This window comes from Ochotona princeps, chromosome 8 (assembly GCF_030435755.1).
Source record: "Ochotona princeps isolate mOchPri1 chromosome 8, mOchPri1.hap1, whole genome shotgun sequence".
Classification (NCBI taxonomy): domain Eukaryota; kingdom Metazoa; phylum Chordata; class Mammalia; order Lagomorpha; family Ochotonidae; genus Ochotona; species Ochotona princeps.
The window spans coordinates 64,967,726-64,986,817 of record NC_080839.1 but is presented as its reverse complement, the minus strand read 5'-3'; the positions used below and the strand labels follow the sequence as shown (position 1 = coordinate 64,986,817).

The following is a 19,092-nucleotide window of genomic DNA, read 5'->3' as shown; positions in this document are numbered from 1 at the left end:
TCCCCGTGCCCTCCCCCCATGGTGGATTCCTCCACCTTGTTGCAGTATTACAGTTCAAATTCAGTCAAGATTCTTTCATTGAAAGCATATACCAAGCATAGAGTCCAGCATCTTATTGTTCAGATAAATCCAACGGTTTCTTGGGGAGACCATTTCTGGTCTGAAGGTAGAGCTGGCAGAATATCATCCCGATCAATTAAAAGCCACAATATAACATCAACAACAATAATTTACAACATTATGGAATTATTTGACATGGTATTGAGTAACCAATATGTTAAAAAATGCAAGTTTTTAACCACATCCTGTGACTACTTCATTGACATTTCAATTTTAGTTTATATATGACCGGCTTCTATACACCTTAAAACGGCTATAGGGTACTATTCAGCTGTCTTGTGTCTATTTTCATTTTAGTATTTAGCAATTTATAGTGTTGAAGCATAATTTTGCTGAACTTGGCAGGTTTTAGGATAGTCTAAACTGGCTTATAACTCTAACAAGGCATATGTCAACAGTTGAGGTGCAGAACAGTTTTAGGAGGGGTGTGCAGAGAAATCTTCAATACCTTAGTGAGGAGTAACTAATCTTTGTGTCCTACCTAGTAAGGTATGTGTGAGTCCACGCTGACCGTTTTCTGTCTGGTTCTACGCTTTCCTTGTTGTTCTCTATCGATCTATTCTAATTATTTTTTTTGGGGGGGAGGGGACCTCCGGAGTGACCCTGATGGTCATTGCAAGATAGGATGGGGATCCAAAGATGGAACTAAGTAAGGACCAGAGAAAGCTCCTCTCCCTAGTCCCGAAGGGAGCCTTATTATTATTTTTTAAACTATTTTAAGAGTCAGCAGACAGTCTTGGAGCTAAAGGGGTCAAGACAAGATGAAAATGCCACCAGAAAGGACAGTGGAAGAATCATGAGTGAGGGTAACCAGGGGCCAGGAGGCGGCCTGGGGGAAGCAGTGATTTAGAGGGGCAGGTGCATGTGGTTGTGAGTGCCCAGCTCGTGGTCAGCCACAAGTGAATGTACAGGGTGCATCCCGGATGTGGGCTGGCCTTTGCTCATGGGGGAGGGATCTTCCTGCTGAGTGGTCAAAAGCCACACGGTACACAAGGAAAGGGACCCCGCTTGTACCTGCGGGATGTGCTCATACCTGTTTTTGTTTTCCAGTTCTGCAATGAGCTGTCGTTGCTGTTGGTTGGCATCGAAGTTGAAGCTCAGGTCTGCAGGAGGGCGGGTCTACAGGGGGGGGAGAGAGCGAGAGCGGTGTTTTGGCCTATGTCCACCTAAGGCACTATGATGAGCCATTTTTCAAAAACAGACACCCACCCGTGTGTAAGGTACAGCCTGGTGAGTCTTGGTGGGTTCCCATGGTTGTTAGGGCAGCTGCTTCAGTGACTTCACCATATAGACCCCTTTGCGTGGGGGCTTCCTGTCTGCTGCCTCCTGCCTTGACCACAGGTCATCACTCCATCTGCTGCCTGTTTCTTGTCTTCTCTAGAAACTTCATCTCAATGGAATCACACAACAGACAGCCAGGTTTCACCATCCTCCCTGCGCCTGGGCAATGTCCTATTGTCCAGCTCTGGACCATTACAAAGCAGGCTGCTGTGAACTTTCAGGTATGAGGTTCTGTGCCAACACATGTTGGCAAACACCTGGGGGCGCCATGTGCACTCTGAGGAATGGTTGAACTGCTTTCCAATCCCACACTCCTGCCAAGAGATGAGGGTCCTACTTCCATCACATCCTTGACAACACCTCTTGGTATCTTTCCAGTTTTCATTGTCCTAGTAGGACGTGAAGGTCATCCATGTTTTTTTTTTTTCTCAAGAAACTGAAACATCATCAATATATCATAAAATTCACGCTTTAACATTTACAAATCAGTTTTTTAGTGTATTTATGAGATCGTGAGACCATCACCACTAATTCCACAATATTCTGATCCCCAAAAGGAACCCTGTGCCCATTAGTAATCACTCATTTCGCCCTTCCCCATGTCCTCACACCCACTATTCTACTGTCTATATTCTTTTTCTACTTTATGGATTTGCTTCCTCTAGGAATTTCACACAAATGGAATCAGACATTAAGTGACCTGTTTTTTTCAATATTCATTTATAAAAAATGACAACAACAAAGAAAAATAAATATTCACTTATTTATTTGAAAGGCAGAGATAGAGAGAAGAGACAGGGAGATCTGCCATCTGCTGGTTCACTCTCCAGATGGCCATAACAGCCAAGGCTGGGCCGGGCTGAAGTTAGGAACTTCTTTGTTGAGTTCAGAGGCCCAAGTATCTGGGCCATCTGCTGATGCCTTTCCTTTTCCAGGCACTGGACAAGAAGTGGAGTAGCCAGAATAGGAAGTGGTGCCCATGTGGGATGCTGGGACCGCAGGCGGTAGCTTTACCTGCAGTGGACAATGGTTGCTCCCACTATGTAACCTTTTGTGTCTTGCCTCTTTCACTCAGCAAAATGCTTTCAAGGTTCATCCACAATGTAGCGTGCGTGTCAGTACTTCATTCTTCCTTATGGCTGAATACTATTCCACTATTTCTATTTAACCGTTCTATTTCTATTTCTAATCCATTTCTATTTAACCGTTCAACAACTGAGGGACATTTAGATTACTATGCTGAGTAATTCTATGAACACTTAGGTAGATGGTTATATATTTTTTAAAGATTTATTTATTTTTTATTGGAAAGGTGGATGTACAGAGAGGAGAGACAGAGGAAGATCTTCCGTCCGATGGTTCACTCCCCAAGTGGCCGCAACGGCTGGAGCTGAGCCAATCCGAAGCAAGAAGCCAGGAGACTCCTCAGGATCTCCCACGTGGGTGCAGGGTCCCAGAGTCTTGGGCCGTCCTCAACTGCTTTCCCAGGCCACAAGCAGGGAGCTGGATGGGAAGTGGAGCTGCCGGGATGAGATCCGGCACCCATATGGGATCCTGGCACGTGCAAGGCGAGGACCTTAACTGCTACACTATCGCTCCGGGCCTGAGGGTTACATGTTTTTGCCAAGTTTTTTTTTTTTTTTTCGACTCTTATGTTGCCCCGTCTCTTGTCTCTTGACCATCATTGTGCTTGTGGGTGGGAGGTGAGAGCTCACAGTGGTTCTATCTGTATTTCCCTGATGACTCACACAGAGAGCCTCGGGCTCACTGGTTCTCTCCTGTCTTCTCTGGAGAAATCCCGTGGTTGTGATTTGCATATCTGCTGCCTCCGATGGGAGCTGATTCACGCGGGAGGGTCGGCTGATGCTTCCTTGTGCTAACTGGAAGAGGCTCTTGGGCAGAGCCATGCTGCCTCTGCATGTTTTCAGTTCTGCTTCAGGCATTACTGCTGCAAAGCAGAAAGCTGGTTTCCCGTCTAGAGCAGGAAGATTCAACAAGTAGTTCTCCCCATGAGGCATTTTCTAAACACTTAGGGAATGAAATAGCATAGAAAACAAAGGTGGGAAGTTTTTTTTCTTTAAACTAAATTACCAAATATTTGCATGATACAAGAAGCAGGCTAATTGACAGAGAAAGCTTCCATCTACTGGTCAACTCCTCCAAATGCCCCCAGTGGCCAGGACTAGGCCAGACAAAAGTCAGAACTCAACCCAGGTCTCCCGTGTGGGTGGCAAGGATACGGGTATTTGTGCCATCAGTGCTGTCTCCCAGGGCGTGGCGCTGGCAGGGACCTGGAGCTCAGGGCAGAACTGGGAGCCAAGCTCAGGCCCTGGGTGCAGGATGTGCGTGCCCCAGGCAGCATGGCAGCCACTACACCAATCAGTCCCCCATTTTAGAGCAGATGGACAGGATGCCTTCTCTTCCTTGACAGAAGCCTGGACTAGCAGCCAGCTGAGGAAATCTGCTGGGTGCTATTCAGTCCAGTGAGAGGTCAAGTTGAGCCTTGGAGCAAAGCCTGCTTGAGGCTGAAGAAGGCTGGTTATGAAGAATGGGTCTGCAGCTCAGGGAGAATGGAGCCCAGAACTCACGGCTCTTTCTTTGAGAGGGATCAGAGCAAAGCACGATGAGAGAAGCGCCTCTGGAAGGCCTGTCTTGTGGCCTAACAAACACGAGGCCTGTGGTCCTGCATCAGGAAGGTGCCTGCCAGGCAGAGGCGTTTCTCGCAGAAGAGGTTACCACAGCAATGGGGCGACTGGCGAGCGATGCCTGAGCTCCTCAGATCCCTTACAGAGCTATGTTGGCTCCTAGAAGTGCCTTTGCTCGGGTATGAAGAGGGGCTGCTAAGTTCCAACTCTGGGAGCAGCTGGCGCCTTCTGCGAACTGCGCTGCCACACCTGGGCACCACGACCTGTGATGGTCCCCTTTGCCCAACCCAATTTCAAACAGTTGAGTGTGCACTTAACAGCAGAGAAACTTAGGACTTGGTAAAATCCTATCTTAAACACCTCAGAGTTTCTTTAAGGAGGGGTGGTGGGAAGCCATTGCGGCCATTTGGGGAGTGAACCAGCAGATAGATGTCTCTCCTCTCTGTGTAACTCTGCCTTCCAAATAAAAATTGCATGCATTCATTTGTTAAATAAATGGTCCCTGAGGTCCTACTGTGTGCCAGGTACTATTCCTGCAATGGGGGTGGGTGTTGGGACTAACACACTCCCTGCCATCCTGGAGTTTACAGGACACTGGGAGAGATATCGTAACTCAGAAAGCAGAGGTCAATGTGGAAGAACTACAGGGCTGTGCGGCAGAGTGTGGCCTGTAAATGAGGTGTTCATCACAGTGTTCTCAGATATGGTGGGACCGGCAAGCAAGTCAAGACCCAAGAAGGGAGGAGGGTCCAGGGCAGTGGAAAGGGCCAAGCACAGGCCCTGTAATGCTCAGCCAGGCCACTGACGGGTGCAGAGAGCCCTGTGGAGCTCAGGCTGGCACCGATGGGGCACTGGACCAGGCTGGCTGGGGCTGGGGTGCTCACCCAGACAGGAAGCCCTGGCCATTTATGCAGTATGCCATGGACAGCTGTTTTCATTTCAGCAGAACGTGGTATGCAGCCACTGCAGGGCTTTCCACAGGGGATGTGGAATCTGATCACTCTACATTTTCATAAATAAATGACAGAATCACAAGTGCGGAAGAATTCAAAACAATGTAAGCAAATATCCAACCTTTAAGGACATGGGAGCTAAAATCTACTCCTTACACATGATTTGCACCCTTCATTTGACAAGTACCTTCTGAGCTCCAAAGAGGAAAGCGTGCCCAGAGGGAGACATCCAAAAGCCACTGCCTCAGTCAGGGCAACTCCACTAGTAGTCAGCTGGTCAATAACTCGTGAGCCCTGTGGACAGGATGTGCCTTGACATGGTATGAGGACAATGGTGCATCACCTCTGCCTGCTCCAAACCACTAAGTTTGCCTGACAACCGCCACAAGTCCAGCTAAGGGGTGAGCTACAGCATACTTGACCAGCACTCCTCAAAACTGCCCAGATCATGAAAAACTACAAAAATCAGAAACTGTGTCAGCCAACACGGGCCTAAGGAGGGATGGCAAGTCCATCTGATGTGGTATCCTGGACAGAAACTGAGAACCCTGGTAGCAGTGCTGTGGCACTGCGGGTAAGGCTTCTACCTGCCATGTTGGCATCCCATATGGGCACTGCTGCTCTACTTTCCATCCAGCTCCCTATTAACGTGCCTGGGAAGGCAGTGGAAGATGGTGCAGTGTTTGAGCTCCTACACCATGTGGGCGACCTGGCTGAAGATCCTGGCTCCTGGCTTTTGCCTGGCCCAGCCCCAGCTGCTGTGACCTTTTGGGGAGAGGACAAGCAGACGAAAGACATTTCTATTTCCCTATCTTTCCTTCTCTTTGCAACTCTACCTTTGAAACAAATGACATAAATCTTACAAAAAAAAAAAACCCACAAAACTTGGAACACTAAAATCTGAATATAATCTTGAGCTAACTATGTGTTAATATTGGCTCATTAATGTCAACAAACCTACAGTATGAACATGTTGGTAATAAGGGAAATTGGATGTAGAATGGGAGAGGGCAGGTGGTCCCTCTACACTGAAAATTTCCGTATAGAACCATGCCTCTTTCTGAAATAGTTTGTTAAAAGCAAACACCACTGTTGTGACCACTAAGCAGGGAACCCACTGTGGTGCGAGGGGAATGGAAGTAGAGAGATCAGTTAGTGTCACTACTTGCTGGGAAACACGTGTCATTTCACCTTCCTATACCTTCACTTGTCTGTTGAATAAAAATATTTACTGAAGATCACATGGAAATGATTCAGAGTTACAGTAGAAGGGGCAGCACAACACTCTACAAAGGTTGGCGATTACAACTCCAGATGAAATGTGACTTAATGCACTCACATACTCCTCTTCTGTACAGTTCGAGCAAGTAGCAGAGTCGGAACTAGAAGGAACTGCAGACAACCAAATGCTGCGATGGCTGCTCATAAGGAGGGTGTCTGGTCTTGTGGTGACTGCAGGCAGGACACCATGCCCATGTCCTCGCTGACACTGACTTACTTGAGTGCATCCCTGGCTCTTACCTGCAGCAGATGTGGGCCAAGAAACAGGTGAAGGCCTCGTAACTGGCCTTTACTTGGCAAACACAGCAGCTGTGCTGAACACTCTGTTCTCTCCCTTGATGTCCCCAAGTCATGGTTAGCAGCCCACACTCTAGTGTGCCCCACATACTTCTGTTCTTATTATTTCTAATGGCATCTGCTGTTGTATAATTTAATTAAACCTCATGCTAGATGAAATATGAGGTTGGAAAAACAGTTGTTATTTCTATGAAAAATCATATTCAATGAGTTGGAGACTCAACAGGGAAGAGCTTTTATAGTAACCTGCCCCTGGATTGGTTGAAGTTGAGATACCTTTACAGACCAGGAGATGTTAAGGTGAGGAACTAGTACTCTCCCACTGCAGGAGTTTTTAAGTTCCTGTTATGGTAAAGCACTGAAAATGTAAGGTGGACTTAGACCAGGCCTGTCTGTGCAAAGGAGACAGCTTGGAGCGCCAGAGGCCTGCATTCAAACAAAGGGCTTATTTCCACGTCAACGTGCACGCCAGGATGTCAATGCTCAGGGACGCACATATCATCTTTATGGCTCCCAGTGTTAATGAGAAATGTATTGTGAATATTTAAATATAGGAAAAACAACAGAAAGTAATCGATTTTCACTGCTCACAACTAGAGTCTATACTGAACAAGATTTTGCCACATTTGCCTCAATATTTTAGTAGACACATTGAATACTATAAAGATACTTATTGTATTTATTTGAAGGGCAGGGGGTGAAAGAGAGAACTTTGATCTGCTAGTTCACTTCCCAAATGGCTGTTGGCTGGGGCTAGGTCAGGCCAAAGCCAGCAGCCCAGCATTCCGTCTGGGTCTCCCACGTGTGTGGCAGGGTACAGGTACTTGGCCATGCTCTGCTGCTGTCTCAGGTGCATGAGCAAGGAGGGTGCTGGGTCGAAAGTGGAGCAGCCAGGACTTGAACTGACACTCTGATAGGGGATATGGGTGTTGCTCAGTGGCAGCTTGACTTCCAATGCCAAGCTCTAGGTTTCATTTGGAAAGTTTGACTTAAGAGTCAACAATTTTTTTTTAAAGATTTATTCATTTTTATTACAGCCAGATATACACAGAGGAGGAGAGACAGAGAGGAAGATCCTCCATCCGATGATTCACTCCCCAAGTGAGCTGCAACAGGCCAATGCGCGCCAATCCGAAGCTGGGAACCTGGAACCTCTTCCGGGTCTCCCACGCGGGTGCAGTGTCCCAATGCATTGGGCCATCCTCAACTGCTTTCCCAGGCCACAAGCAGGGAGCTGGATGGAAGTGGAGCTGCTGGGATTAGAACCGGCGCCCAAATGGGATCCCGGGGCTTTCAAGGCGAGGACTTTAGCCGCTAGGCCACGCCGCTGGGCCCGAGTCAACAATTTTTTACTCTATTCTAGCTTAAGGTGAATTGATACAGAGCAAAACATGTCTTGAAAGAGATTTAAGGTGCATTACCAGGACGCACGTACTCAATGGACTAACAGGAAACTAATACCATGGCTTTTGCTCTCTGTCTGAAACTAGTGAGCCACAGCTAACTCTCTGGGTGATTGTACCTTGGCTCCAGCTCAGAAAACACTGCTCGTGGTCTACGGTGAGCAGCCCTAGCTACACTGCAACCAGCTGGAGGCTGTAAAAAGCCCAGCATTCAAGGCCAGGCAAATCGTTGAGAAGTGGGCTCAGGCATCTGTAGTCTGCTCAGGTGATTTCCATGTGCAGAGCTACAGGTGGAAGCTTTGCTCCAAGTGGTCTGAATTCCCTGTGAATACAGACCAAGCTGGGACATTGTAAACATTCATGACACGTTTAACCAAAACCAATTTACTTAGCACCAAATGCTAAGACCATGTTATAAATAGATCTGACTATAAATATGGAGAGTGTTCTCAAATGAGTGCTTTAAAGACAGCACATTCCTGATGCTGCAGCAATGCAGTGCAGCAAAGCTGTAGTCTGCGGAGTAGTCATCCATGTGGCTGCCAGTTTGTGTCCCAGCTGCTTCAGTTCCTATCCGGCTCCTACTAATGCAGCTGGCAAGGCAGCAGAAGATGGTTCAAGTGCTTGGGTCCCTGTATTCATGTGGGAGACCCGGAACAAACTCAAGCCTTCCCATCTGAAGCCCTGCTCCAGCCCTTGTAGCCATTTCAGAAGTGAACCAGTGGATGCAAGATTTCTCTGCTTTGTTTCTCTCTTTAACTCTGACTTTCAAATAAACAAATAAATCTTTTTATTTTTTTAAAGTATATTCCTACAAAAAGTCACAATCTGTATTTGAATCTCAGGTCCAGCTGGGGAACCTTGGGCAATGAGATTAAACCTGCCTGTGTCTCATTTTCCTTGTTTATAAAATCACAGTAGCACTCGTACCTGTCTTCTGAGATTGCTAGGAGAACTAGAGATGCTATTTCTAAGCCATCTAGCCCTCGGCTCTGGAGACAGGGGCTCCGAAAATGGTGGCTACTTGGTCTAACTCAGTTGGGTTACAGTCATTGGGCAGGGTAAGCCCTTGGGGAGAGATGTCTCAAACACCACAGAAGCAGAGGCTCAATGAACTTGGGACACAGAAGGAGAGAGATCAGTTGCAAGTTAGTAATCATCAAAAATCAAACAGCAAATGCCACTGTGAGACTGAATGGAAGAATAAGTCAAGGTCACAGTGATGAGACACGGGACAGGTCAGGACCAGAGGACCATGTTCCCGGACTGACAGCTCTGATATTCGAGAGTGAAGGCTTCACAGAGTGGGCCCCATTTCACTACTGCATGAGCTACCTGGAGCTGACCCCAGAGAAAGGAATGCTGTGAGAGTGTGGGGCTGTGCAACATGTCCCTTAGCTTTCTTCCAAGCCGGTTGTTCTGAACTTCCCGTTTTCTTTGTATCAAACTGCTTCACAGTAAACATGACATCTTATGGTGGTGCTGACTGTGGTTGAGATGTCTAAGAATCTGCAGTTCGTGCCTGGATCTACTACACTGGGCACTGCTTTGGTTTCCGTCAGAGAGGTGAGCAGGTCTGCTTCCATCAAGGCTGCCTTTAAGGGGGTTCCGGGGGTCACAGCGGCAGGTTGCTGAGCCGGCCTGCTGGGGTTCCCCTGGTGGAAGCAGGTCTTTGGGAAAAATCAATGCACAGCTTATCTGGCAGGTGACAAACACATTCTTGTGAGCACTACACCCCGCTTAGGCAAAGCACTTGTATCAGCATGCGATTAGAAGCTTAGGCATCCTCTCTTGAACAGAAATCTGGTTATGAACTCTTTCTGAGGTGTCCGCTATCTACAAGATAACTGCTCTGTGTAAAGCCAACCCCGGGATGAAAGGGATTGTATCAGTACTTGGCCCCAACAATGGTCATTTGCACAGGAATTAGAGAGGGGGCATCAGCCGTGTGCCTGCTGTGGGAGGGAAGACTTAGCTTGTGTGGGGGAAGGTGTACTACTTCTGCTTCAGGCGCAGAGGTTGTGGGGCTTTCACTTCAAACATGCAAAAAATATCAGGTGGAAGCAATGAGGTTACGTGATAGCATTGAATACACTTTAGGAACTCAGCCTTGAGCCTGGCATGGTAGCCTAGCAGCTAAAGTCCTCGCCTTGTACGCACTGGTATCATTAATGCCTTATTTACTTGATTTTTTTGGAAATTGGTGTCAGGTAGGGTTAAGTCCACCAACTTTGGTTTTGCTTTTAAGACTGTTAACTGTTCGACTGGGTCCTCTACTCCCCCAATGTTTGAGAATTAGTTTGTCAATTTCTACAAAAGAAAGCCTGTGGGAATTTTAGTAATGAGTCTATTCAGCTTGGAGAAATAGGTTACCTTAACAACACTGACTTTTTTAAACCCTAATTTTGGCATCTTTGTTAATTTACCTTATCACTGTTTTATTGTATTCATTCTCAACATTTTTCATGAATTATATCCACAAATACTTCATATATGTATATATTTACAATTTATTTATTAGAAGCTCAGAGTGACTAGGAGAGACATACAGGGAAAGAGAGATCTTTCACTCAGCTGCCTAACTCCCTAAAAGCCTGAAACAGCTGGGGCTAGACTAGGGAAAATCAGATGCCAGAAACTGCACCTGAGTCTCCCATATGGGCGGCAGGGACCCAAGTGCATGGGCTGCCATCACTACCCCAAGCATCCGGAGGGAGCTGGATTAGAAGTGTGTAGAAGCTGGGCTCAGACAGTCTGTCACAGGACGAGATGTCCCACGTGGCAGCCCAACCTGCTATATTCCACAGTGCCCAACCCAGTATTTATTTTTAATGCTATGGTAAACAAAATTTTTCCTCATCTCATTTTCTAATCATGTGTGGTTAGCAGTTAGAAATGTCATTTTTATAAATTTACAAACTTTACATCTTTCAGTACTGCTATATACTTACTTAGTTTTTGTAGACTCCTTATGACTTTTTATATCCAATCTTTTCATTTTCAAAGACCATTTATATTTTAACCTTTCCGGGATTTATCACCTTTTCATGTCATGTTGCACTGGCTAAGTCCTCCAGTACAATTCTGAACAGAGGTGGTAAAAGCAGATGTCTTTGTTTTACTTCCGGTATGGTGGGGAAACCTTCAAGTGTGACATTAGCTCTAGGGTCCTGCTTTTCACAGGGTGAGGAAATTTCTTCCTGTTCCTGGTATGTGGGAAAGTTATTTCATATGTGGATGTTCTGTTTGTCAAATGCTTTAAAAAAAAAAGATTTATTTACTTTTATTGGAAAGGCAGATATACAGAGAGGAGAGACAGAGAGGAAGATCTTCTGTCCGATGATTCACTCCCCAAGCGGCCGCAATGGCTGGAGCTGAGCCTATCTGAAGCAAGCAGCCAGGAGCTCTTCTGGGTCTCCCAGGCAGGTGCAGGGTCCCAAGGCTGTGAGCCATCCTTGACTGCTTTCCCAGGCCACAAGCAGGGAGCTGGATGGGAAGTGGAGCTGCCGGGATTAGAACCGGTATCCATATGGAATCCTGGTGTGTTCAAGGTGAGGACTTTAGCTGCTAGGCCACAGTGCCAGGCCTTGTCAAATGCTTTTTTATGAATCTTCTGAAATGATAATTTTCTCCTCTCTTTTGTTAATAGGATAAATTACAGTGTTCCATTTTTATGTGTTCCATGCATTTGCACTCCTGAGATAATCTCACCTGATTAGGGAGTAGGATCCTTTCATATACTGTGGGACTCAATTTACTCAATCTATCATTAAACATTTTTGCATCTATGTTTATAAGAGAATTTAGCCAGCGATTCAGAATGAGTTGGAAAACATTCATCCTCTTTTATTTTTTGGAAGTGTCAAAGCTGGATTGATATTATTACTTCTTAGAGAATGATAATATCTAACAGCTAAACCATCTTTCTTGACATTGTCTTTGTGGGAAGCCAACTGTGAATTCAATTTCTTAAATAGGCATATGACTACTTGATTTTCTACTTGCTCTTGTGTCAGCTTTGTTGTAATTTGTGTCTTTCAAGAATCTGTTTCATGTAGGTTATCAAATCTACTGGGAAAACATTGTGCATAATATTCCTTGTAATCTGCATCATCCTTTATCATCAGCAGGATTTACAGCATTGTCCTGTATCTCCTTCCTGATGCTGGTGATCTGTATTTTTTTCTCCTCTTTTCTTGTTCAGTATTGCTAGCAGTGTATTAACTGTATTGATTTTTTTAGAAAAAGAACTAAATTCTGCCTCTTTTTTTTCCTATCGATTCTTTTTTTCCCCCCCCCGAAGATGGAGAAAACACTGTAGCCAATGGCTCTTTCAACTTCTCCCCAGCCATCTTCTTCTTTTGGTCCTTAAGGTCTCTATGCCCTTGAGGTTCGTGTTTACTATTCCCCCACTGCTTGTACACCGAGGTAATCCTGGTACCTGCCGCTCGCAGGGATCCTTCATCTACTCACATTTCCTGCTTCTGCAGCCAGCCGGGCGGCGTAGCGAGCTATCAGCCGGTGCTCCTCATCCAGTCTGCTAGGACTGTCCAGGACACTGCCACAGAGACAGAAATTGAATAGGTGTCTATTAAACATCTGCTACTCTTGTTTTTAGGAGGAAATCTCGTAAATAAGTTTTTAAAAATGCTAATAAAAGAAATGCATAGATGCTAAAAATGATCTACTATCAAAAGAGCCCAGGAGAGATGGCTAGGCCTTGCGGTCCTCCTGATTGGCAACACCTCCCTGCCACTCCCACACCACCAGATGGGGCACCTCTTTGCTAAGCTGGGATACCCAGAGAGGCTGAGACAGGAAATGCTACCCAAATAAAAAATAAAGATGTTTTAGATCTAGATCTTAGATTAAAAAACACCCAGAATAAACTAAAGCATGAAAACAAAGGGCTGAGAAGCCAGCCAGACAATGGCTGGGCAAGAGCGGGGTACTCCAACCAGACCAGGCCCAACATGAACTTGGAGAGCATTCCATGTGACAAAACATTCCCTTCAGTGCCACTTCCTCTCCTTTTACTGTGCTTGTCCTACAAGTAGAGCTTCATGTCACAGGAAGCTGGCTTAATTACTTTCTTTTATCAAGAGTATCAACACTCTAGAAATTTAAAGACAGGACAATATGAGATCATGCATGAGAGAAGAGGTCCACAGTGGTAGTTTAGCTCTGTGTATATGGGGTCTTCGGAACTGTTTATGAAATAGCTGGCCTCTTTACTTTTATATTTTACATCGACTGTCATTTTTCCATGCCAGGGCAGAACCCGATTTAAAGGGACCGTGGCCATACAATTCTTTTTAAAATTGCTAGAAGGGGCAGGCATCTGATCTAGCAGACAGAACTCCAGTAGCTCATATTGCATGCAGTGCTTGGTTTTCATATCTGGTTCTTGCTCCTGACTCTAACTTCCTGCTCATGCAGACCCTGGGAGGCAGTGACGGTGGCTCGAGTGACTAGGCTCTTGCCACCCACCAGGAAGGCTCTGAATGAATTCCTGATTCCTGGCTTCGGCCCAATTCAGTGCCAGTCATTGTGGGCACCTGAGGAGTGAGCCAGCATATGGAAACTCTCCTGTGCATCAGTTTGCCTTTCTCTTCCTATCTCTCAAATAAATTAAAAGTATTAAAACATCATTTTTTTTTCCTCTATCACATCTCATGTGCTTAGGAAGCCTGATCCTGTTTGTCCTACACACACCACTGTGGATGACATGTCTGTGTTAAGTGGCTATGCTTTCTAGTCAGAAACTAAAATCTTGTGTTGGTGAGAGGTTTTAAGGTTAATGAAATTACCTGAGGGCAGTTAGAGAAGTTCTTCATTCTCTGTTTGGGTGAACTTTCATTTTCAGAATTAGCCAGGAAATTTCTGACTTCTTCGAGGAAGTTACACAGTCAGTCCCTTGGGCCAACACTGAGGTGGCGACAGTACTCACCCACTGCTGGGCCCTCATGGGGCCTGTGGCCACCAAGGCTTGCTCAGAGGGGCCTAGCTCCTTGACTATGAGACCTAGGGATGCTGGCTAAGCCCATCAGAGACCCTGCGCAGGCTGACACGCAACGTAGCTGTCCAGAACTTTTTTCCTGTAACAGCTTCTCACTCCCCTGGGCAGATGCCTTTATTGGGAAATCAGTAAGCTGTCCTGAGGTCTAGTCCTAGAAACCAAGAGACCAGGACAGAGCACAGAACTCGAGTGCTGGACAACAGGACACCCTTTATGTTAAGCATGGGGCCCCTCCTCCTCCCCTCTCATGGGGCGAGCTGATCAGACACACTTGGGAAGACAGTTTCTCTGAGGCGCCAGAGATAACTAAGCGCCCAAGAATGGCAATGCTTTTAATGATACTAGAGAAACAATGAGAAATGGCAAAATGAAGTGGAACATTAAAAGCAGTCCTTCTCATAGCTGGATCTCCTCACTGATTACTAATTTATTCTTCTGTTATCAAGGGGAATGGCAGTGAGGGCAGAGCAGGTGACCTACCCAAGGAGCCCTGGCATGCAGCGGGCAAAAACTCAGATCAAAATGCTAGGCTCTAGCCTTTGCTACACATGCATTCTGTATGCTGCGGTTTTTCTAAGAGCCAGGATCTCCAGGCAGGGTTACAAGTTGCTGGGCATCATGACTCCGTGTTGCTGTGACACAGCGCAGGAGGGAAGGCCTTGCGTCACTTAAACTTGATCTGTCAACCTCCTTTCAGAGTGGGCCGGAGGCATTTGGCAAACTGCAGGTAACAACACTTTGCTTTTTATTAACCAGTTTTTGTTTCCCCCAAAAAGATTAATTTTTAGTTAGCATGTTATCAAGCATTTTTCCATTCCAGCTCACTGAGTGATCAGTCATAGTTCCATATTAATAGTGATGCATGACCACAATTTTACAATACAATAGGTAGGTAGGACCATTATAATTGACACAATGATTCTCATACAAGAAACCCCTTATAATATGATTGTGGGATTCCCAGAACTACTGCTGGGAATCATAGGCCTAAAAGCAGCAACAACGAGAGATTAAAAGCTAGTACACATCTAACAGGGGCATGGCATTCAGTATCATGGATTAGACAGAGCACCTGGGGGCTGGCCAGTCCTAAATGCTGAAAGTCCATGGCAAAATTGCATTATTTAGGTAAAAATGAATGGGGAGAGCAGGTACCTCGGGGAATGCAGCCTTTGGGACAGAGGTTTCCACCCTCTGCAACAGTGATTTGAAATCAGGGAGTTAACCCCACTTCCCAGGAAACTCTGAGTCCATGTGCAGAGAAGTAACCGGGCATGGCAGGTCCCCTTCTCGCTGTGGCCATTGTCTGACTCCGTGAACACAACTGGTCCCTACTCAAGATGAGCCCCGCACGCAGAGCTTTCTCCAGCCAGGAACTAGAACCACCCTGTCCCCCTTCCCCCATCCACTGTCACCCCCGGCTGCCTGTCTGCTGCTCAGTTCTACCACTGACCGTGCACAATGCTGCAGACGGGCCACATAGGAGGCTATCAGCGCGTGCTCATCGGCCAAGGGGCTGGGGGCATCCTGGCTATACTGTAACCTGGGAACAATGGAGGCAGAGATAGCAAGCGTGACACGAACACACACACACACAGGGAGAAATGAACATGGGTTAAAATGGGCACACAAAAATGAAAATAATAAGTCATGATAAGAAAAATAATACAAAACTGCAGTGCACGATGGGGAATGTAGAGCATGGAAGTCCACCCCAGGGATGCTGTGGTTAGGCACGGCGCTGGCTGACACCCCAGCCCGGGGTGGGGAAGGACTTCCTGGGAGGGCCCCCAGGGAGCCTTGGCACCTGCTTCCTTCAGGCTTCCAGTTCTGAGGAGGATATGTGTGCTTTAGGAGATGCTCTCCGGTGTCACATTTGAGGCATTTAATATTCCTAAATGATCCCCTAACACCATGCTTTTACCGTTTTCGTTTACATTCCGGAAATATCAGTGACACCACAAGTTACCAGCTCAATATTTTGATTTCCATACAGATGCTGCCTTTACCATCAGTCTGTTTTCTTCTGTTAAACTGGTACTTGAGCCAAACCAACTCATTAACATCATACTGACTTGTAACACAACACGGTACACAGGGGCCTCAGAAGTTTATGGAACATGAATATGAAGAAAAAAAAAACAGACATGGATTTTGTTTTTTTTCCCAAAACTTTTATTTCTATTTTCCACAAGCTTTCTGCTTTCTTTATAACTGAGAATTTTTTTTTGAAGATTTTTGGAATTTTTTTTCTATTGGAAAGGCAGATATACAGAGAGAATGAGCGATAGAATTAATTTCCCATCCACTGGTTCACCCCAAAGTGGTTGCAATGGCCAGAGCTGAGCTGACCTGAAGCCAGGAGTCAGGAGCTTCTTCCAGGTCTCCCAGATGAGAGCAGGGTCCCAAGGCCTTGGGCCATCCTCTACTACTTTCCCAGGCCACAAGCAGGGAGCTTGGTGGGAAGTGGAACAGCTGGAGTTTATCCTTTGCAAACCCAGCCTAACTTCAGCAGAAGGCTCCAGGAGATGCTCACGTGGACGTCTACAGCTTCCTCCTCATGCATTCAGCCAGCCAAGTGGCAGCCTCCTCAAACTTCGATGTCCATCTCCTATCTCAGCCAGGCTGCCTTTCTCTGCTTTAGTCCTGTGCTGAAATTTGGGCCGATCTCCTCAGGCAGGAAGCCAGAAAAATCACAGGGCTCTGCTCACTGGCTTCCCTTCCCTCGGGGAGACGGTTATATCCAGACTAGTTTTCCAGTCATTTGTAGTGAGACGGCCAGTCTGCTATCTGCTGTTTCACCACAATCACAGTGGAAGTGTTCTCTGCAGTAACTCAGTTTTTACAAAAATTGATTTTATTTACTTGAAAAGCTGAAACAGAGAGAGAGAGAGAGAGGAGGAGGAGAAAGAGACAGCGAGGGAAAGAGAGAGAAAAAGAAATCTTCCATTCACTGAGTCCTCCCCAAATGTCTGTAACAGTCAGGACTGACCTAAGCTAAGGGTCAGGAACTCCACCTGAGTCTCCTACATGGGTGGCAGGGGCCCAAATGCTTGTCTCTTCTGCTGCTCTTCCAGACACAGGGAAGTGGGTCGGCCGGGACTTGAACCAGCACATGGATATGACATGCCAGGTCGTGGTGGCTTAACTCATTGTGACACAATGTTGGCTGCGAGTAATACATTTTTGGGGTCATATTTTTTAGAAAAGATCCACTCCAAACTGGAAATGAAAACAAAACTGCTTCTTCATGATGGATGGAGAAGTATTGCTCTCTAACTTTGCAGGCCTTGTAGGAGTGTCAGCTTTTACACTGATGTAACAGTTACAGGCTTTTCAAAGCAGGTAAGAGGTGATTAGATTTACATTTCAGTAGAATTATTTGCTTTATGGGAAGTAAAGTTCCAAATGGGGGGAGAAGCAACCAATTAGAAAAAATGATGGTAATAATTCACGTGAGAGACAAGTGTGTAGGAAAAGTCTTAGCAATAGAATGCAGAGACACAGCAGAGTCTTAGAGTTCAGCCAAGTTCTTGGGCAGAGCTTGGCTGGGTGCAACAGGATGACAGGAATCCAGGTTTTGACTGAACTACTGGGAAAATGGAGCCGCCATTGCCTGTGTTGAGGAGGAGTATAGGAGCAGCAGGTTCAGTTGGGGAAGACAGAGGACTCGGTGTGGAACATGCTGGTTGTGAGGTAACTATCAAATATCCATGCAAGGTGCCGATTATGAGGCTGGGATACTGTGGAGTTTGAGCTCAGGCAGAAGGTCTGGGTGGGCCAGTCAAACATACGTGGAGGTCAGCAGTGTGCAGCCAGTGGCAAAAGCCATAGGGTGTAGGCAATGGGTGATGACAGGAAGGAAAGTGGTCGCTCGGGGTACTGCCGTCTAGGATCCTAACAGATACAGAAAAGCAAGCACAGAAGACCGGGGGCACAGGAGGAAAACCAGGACAGCACAGTACCCGGAGCCAAGTGTAAATGATGTCGGAGAAAAAGGATAAACTGTGTATGCCAAAGGCCGCTGACCTTGATCTTAAGACAGCTAGCCAGTGGGTGTAGCGCTGTGCAAGTCAGGAATGATTTTGGCAGAGTACTGGGAGGCCCCAGTCTGACCAAAGGGAATGGCATGACAGGAATGGGAGGTGCCTATGAGAGACAACTCCTTCGAGAAGATTCTGTAAAATGGCAGAGATAGAGATCAGTAGGTGCAGCTAGAGGGGGAACTGAGACCAAGAGAGGGTTTCAAAGAATGTTCTTTTCAGAAGAGGAAAACCATATGCAGATTTAAAGGTGATGGGTCAGCTTCGGGGGAGAAGCAGGCAAAATGGTGGTCCCCGAGACAGACAGGAGGGTCAGTGTCCTGCATCCTGAGTGAGTGCCCTGCAGGGACCTGCCGAACAGAAGAGGTGGCCACGGTGTGGGAGAGACATACGTGGCTGTGCAGGTGGAAAGGAGCAGCTTAGGGAACTATTTTTGTAATTGCTTTTTTTTTTTTTAAGATGCAAAAGATGACTAAACTCTATGAACTTACAGGAAGACTGCCACTCAAAACTAGCAGGGTCTGCCAGACACACATTGAAACCAAAATGAAAAGCATTATTAGCTGCTGCCTGTGGCAGATTAGAAACTTAAGTGTCCATTAATTTCCTGATGACTTTTTTGCAGTATGTGGGATGTTACGTTGTTATACTTACTTTCTAAGTTACACCTGTTTTCTCAGATTTTCTTAAACTCCTAACTTTGGGTAAAACAGAAAACCATTCTCCATACACTGTGTGTCTAGACAGTCACAATACATCCGTTTATAACTTACACATAGGTTTTGTTTCAGACATTTGTTTTTTGAAAGTGAGGTCAAGAGCTTACAACTCAGAATATTTTCCTAAAAAACAGAATCAGCTGCTGTGAGAAGTCAGATGTCAATTCAACCTACAAAGGATGATATTCACACTTAAAATACATAAAAGCTCTGATGGCACCTGTGCTGGGAATGGGACATTGGAGACCTTGGAGGCATCACCCCATCCAGGCAGAATGCCGCAGAGCCACACCCTGGCACAAGGGCTGCTCAGAGGGAGCTGACACTGCTG

The 19,092-nt window shown here is 46.2% G+C and overlaps 1 protein-coding gene across 1 annotated transcript in view; it reads right to left on the bottom strand.

The window, feature by feature from the left end:
* Positions 1–19,092, bottom strand: part of DTNB (dystrobrevin beta) — a 231,820-nt gene that overhangs the window by 35,863 nt on the left and 176,865 nt on the right. The window contains exons 11-14 of the mRNA XM_058668190.1: positions 15,453–15,542; positions 12,454–12,538; positions 4,307–4,309; positions 1,154–1,239 (exon numbers count right to left, since the gene is read on the bottom strand). Of these exons, the coding sequence (XP_058524173.1) occupies positions 1,154–1,239; positions 4,307–4,309; positions 12,454–12,538; positions 15,453–15,542 (264 nt within the window). The remainder of the gene's footprint in view (positions 1–1,153; positions 1,240–4,306; positions 4,310–12,453; positions 12,539–15,452; positions 15,543–19,092) is intronic.